The following is a 4559-nucleotide window of genomic DNA, read 5'->3' as shown; positions in this document are numbered from 1 at the left end:
CCCCGCCATCTATCCACTCCATTCACTGCATCCATGGCTTGAGTTTAATCAGTGGCACACAATAGGATGTCAGCTGCTCCAGACTGCATTGCTAGAGACGGGGCAGTGATGCTGTCACAAACCATTTGGGCGTGAAAGGCTCTTCTGGCTCTTTGCTTCTCTTCTCCAAGGTTGTCTTTGCTAATGGTCTCCTGGGAAGAGAGAGAAGAACTGTGAAAATCAAGTCATTTCAGTTGTGTTTATTTATAATTAAAATACCTTATTGGTTTCCTTTAAGTCCTGAGGATCATGGATATTAGAGTGCTTGAATGTGTGTGTTGGTGTGGGTGGTGTGTGCTGTGTCGTGTGTGTGTGTGTTGTGTGTGCTACATTTTTTTCCAAAAGGATTAATCTTGCCCTCAACACAGTCCGTACCCAGTGGGAGGAACATAATACCAGCGTAGTTCTCTAGTATAGAGGATACATGTACGTAATTATACATTTTCTCATTATTTATTATTAATTATTTTCTTCACTTTGCTACATCCAATAACATATTTAGTTACATGTCATTTGACAAACAACATTTTAGACAACAATACATAATGATCCGTTGGAAAAGCAGGCTACTTTTTTTCTTATTTAACCCCATTGCTGCCGTAACACACTGTCTACGGAAGTGTATGCAAGATGTTTTGGATTCAAGAATGTCAGCTAATGATAATTAAACAACATTTTCCAATGATGCTTTCATTAATTTTTTGGACATGTTATTATTGATACAAAATGGAAACCAACAGTGGTTATGGTTTTGCATGAGGATGATTATTCATATTATGTATATAGAAGTATGATTATTATGCTCGTACATATTCCATGTTATCAGTCAATACTAATTCAATTGCAGATGTGTTGTTTACTTTGAAGACTCAAGTTTCAATACTCTGATTGTTGATTTTCATATCATTTAGATATGAATGGATATCTCCGTTGCCTCGGATTGTTGAAAAAACAAAAAGCATGTATAACAGCTAAAACGTATTTACACTTTGCTTGATCATTGTCAGTAATTGGTATATCCACCATAGAGGCCATTTTAAATGAGTGGAATCGTAAATTGTGGTATTGCTACGTTTACTCCACAGGTTACCTCCCATTTTTGTTAAACCAAACAGACACTCTAATCCATGTGCGCTTTTGCTCACACACACACACACACACACCACACACACACACACACACACACACACACACACACACACACACACACACACACACACAGCACACACACACACACACACACACACACACACACACACACACACACACACACACACACACACACACACACACACACACACACACACACACACACACACACACACACAAGTGACAATGAAACACTGTCTCAGTCTGTTGTGTCTGGTTGGCAGGGTCCGTGCAGAGACACACACACACACACTGTGGAGCCATGGGCTGCGGGCTGCGAAAGATGAAGCCAATGTCGGAGGAGAACAGTCCGGGCAAGATTTACTCCACACTGAAGAGACCACAGGTGGAGACTAAGGTGGGCGTGGCCTACACCTACCGCTACCTGGACTTCCTCATTGGTAAAGACGGTAAGACGTGGATTTTTATTCATCGCTTAAAATGACAACTGAAGAATCTGTGACCTCTGGTTTTTGACAGGAAATGCAGCTAATTTATATATTCATGTGAATCCTTCTAAACCATTGAATTTATATTGGACATAAAGTATAACCTAACCCCGACTCCAAAGAAACTTAAACCGCAATTTCAATTATGTATCAAAGGAAGTGTTTTTCTTGTTGTTAACATTTTAAAATGGCAATTTTTATTTTGGTCTTACACAGAACACAAACTTTCTTGGTTGAATGTTCTGTTTTGTTTTTACCAATGAAACCCAACTCCCTCCTTGCACATACTATCTAACCCTGTGAATATAGTCTAACCAGGAGAAATTACATATCCCCTGAAAAGTACTTGGGGAAAGCTTTGTGGTATAAGAATGAATTTTTCAGGAGCCCATGTTTGTAAAACCCACCGAGTTCAGCACTACAAGTCTGAAAATCGCGGCACAGCAATAGTAGCTAATGATCAGTGATCCCCACAGCGTCATTTTACAGATACGTTAAGGCCATTTTGTGCTGGGAAGTTGTAAAAATCTAAATGATAGCTTGTTCCGAAATTATACGTATAGCTCAAGGCTTCTGGCATTTGGCTGCATCATACCTCAGCCTGATAAGAAGGCAGCATGCCTCACAAGTTCTGCAAGGGGCTGATCTGCACTGTGATCTACAACTTTCTGTGCTGTGTGGAGTATTTTACTGGATAATGCTACCTCCGGGGTGATTAATCTCTGTACTCCCTCCTGAAAATGCCATTATATCTGTGTCCTCAGTATAAAAACATTAAGCAGATGCAGAGGAAATCTATCACTCATGTATATGGAACAACAGCACACAGGCTGACATTTTCACAAGGATTTTATGGTCATGATGGAGTGTTAATTAGTGCCTCCCTGTATATTAGACACTGTTGTAATTTATTTTCTCACAATTAGTCAGTCATGCCTTTACGTTGTGCTAATTATATAGAAATGAGCAGCTTAATCCAAGCCAAACTTGATGCTGGCCATAAATTATGTATAGCACCAAATATAACCAACTAGCAGGAGAGGCAGACTCATTTAAGGGTGGCCTGCTGGGTAGGGAGACTGTTTCTTCATGGTTACAGGTGTGATGCTTAAAATAACACACTCATGTTTGTGAATCTTCCAAGATGGTCGCAGCGTGAGTAAGCGCATCTCAAGCTCGTCTGTTTGTCGCTGTTAAATTAGCTCTTTAAAGCTCATATCATTGATCCACATGATCTGAACCCATGAACATTTTAATAACATAACATAGTAAAGCGGCTCACTACGGTCTCTGGATTATTGTATTTTTTGCATTTGCAACTATGGAGGGAAACATGTCTCTGCAAACTTTGTGGGACGCGATTCAGCAAATCAAGACCGACATGCTGACTCACATTGACTCAAAAATGGATCCCATTCAAAATAACTTGAGCAGGATACACAATTCCCTGTCTAGTTTGGGAGACCGGGTCAATTTGTTAGAGCAGCGTGTCGGGGCTAATGAGGACAATGTACACGAGTGTGTCGCTCGAGTCAAGCAGCTTGAGAAAGACATCTCCTTCCTAATGTCTAAAGTTGATGACTTGGAGAACCGGAGCCGACGTTCTAACCTTCGCTTCGTAGGAATCCAGGAGTCCGCTGAAGGCAGTGACATTATCGGCTTCATGTCTCGGCTCATACCGCAGCTCCTGGGGCAAGATGCCTTCCCTACCCTGCCGATCATTGAGAGGGCACACCGCTCACCGACTGCCAGGCAAAACTCCCGTGCCAGCCCGCAGGCCATCATGATCGAGCTGCTGAACTTCCAGGACAAAGTGAACATCTTGCCAGGGAGAAAAAGTCTCTGGACTACAACGGGAAACACATCAGCATATATCCCGATTTCAGTCCCGAGCTTACCAGAAGACGCCGGAGCTTCGATCCAGTCAAACGCAAGCTCTCCGTGAACTCAACATGAAGTACTTTCTCCTCTACGCGCACCCTCTGCGTTGTTGTTGATGCACACAACAACGCTTTCTCTACCACAAAGACGCGGAGGCAATCTTCATGTCTTACCTCAACTCTCCTGGGTGGCGACATCCCCAGAGATGAGGCTGCTGCTAATGGTAGCATGTTGAATCCACTTCGATGGTGCAGCTAAGTGGACTTTCATCCTCGGTTTCTTCTCTTCTCTTTTATTTTTCTCATCTTCTCTAAAAACAGAGAACCTGTTTACGTGACGTGTCATGACTGCTGAGATGTTGGTTGACACTCTCTTTGTGTTTATTATAACTTAATATAACAGGTGGGCACCCGCCTGGCTCTTTCAGTTGAGTTGTTTGTTTACATTTTACAGTGACATTGACACACTTCTTCTTCTTTTGCATGTTAGAGCCCACTACTACTATTGCAATACTGCCCCGAGTGGCTGTTTATTGTTAAATAATGTTGTGTTTCGTTCCGGTTCGTTCGGATGAATTTTTTTGAGCTATGACTTCTTTAATCCTCTTCGTAAAGCAGACTGAGCTCTTGTGTAATTATTTATTATGTTTAAGTTTATTCATGGTAATGCTCTGGGATTTGGTGTCCAGGGCTGCTGGCCCTTCTTAAAGGTTGTTTGTGTTTTTTCTGTAATTTTCTTTTTGTGGTTTGAAATGTTTGTATGTTGTTTTACATTAATCGTTGTATCTTGCAATCCTTTACAAATCATGAATCACATTGTATGTGTAACAAGTGACAGGAACATTATTTGCTATTATTTCCAGACCTGGATGAATTAAAGGGTATAAAAAATCATTCATTTGATATCAGGAGTCTATTGCCCAAAATTGAATTTACTTCGGATTTGGGTTGTTCTAATATAACCTAAAATCATCACACTCTCTGAAACTTGGCTTAGTAGTAACATTTCCGATAGTGAACTAGAAATCACAAATTATTTGCT

At 41.0% G+C, this 4559-nt stretch overlaps 1 protein-coding gene across 1 annotated transcript in view; it reads left to right on the top strand.

Annotated features, from left to right (window-relative positions):
- rftn1b (raftlin, lipid raft linker 1b) overlaps positions 1 to 4559 on the top strand; it is a 92823-nt gene that overhangs the window by 8896 nt on the left and 79368 nt on the right. Inside the window, exon 2 of the mRNA XM_010793417.1 lies at positions 1413 to 1598. Within this exon, the coding sequence (XP_010791719.1) occupies positions 1451 to 1598 (148 nt within the window). The 5' untranslated portion in view covers positions 1413 to 1450. The remainder of the gene's footprint in view (positions 1 to 1412; positions 1599 to 4559) is intronic.

Source organism: Notothenia coriiceps, unplaced genomic scaffold, assembly GCF_000735185.1.
Source record: "Notothenia coriiceps isolate Sejong01 unplaced genomic scaffold, NC01 NC01_scaffold00037244, whole genome shotgun sequence".
Classification (NCBI taxonomy): domain Eukaryota; kingdom Metazoa; phylum Chordata; class Actinopteri; order Perciformes; family Nototheniidae; genus Notothenia; species Notothenia coriiceps.
Note: the sequence above shows the minus strand (reverse complement) of the source record. Positions and strands in the feature narration are given on the sequence as shown.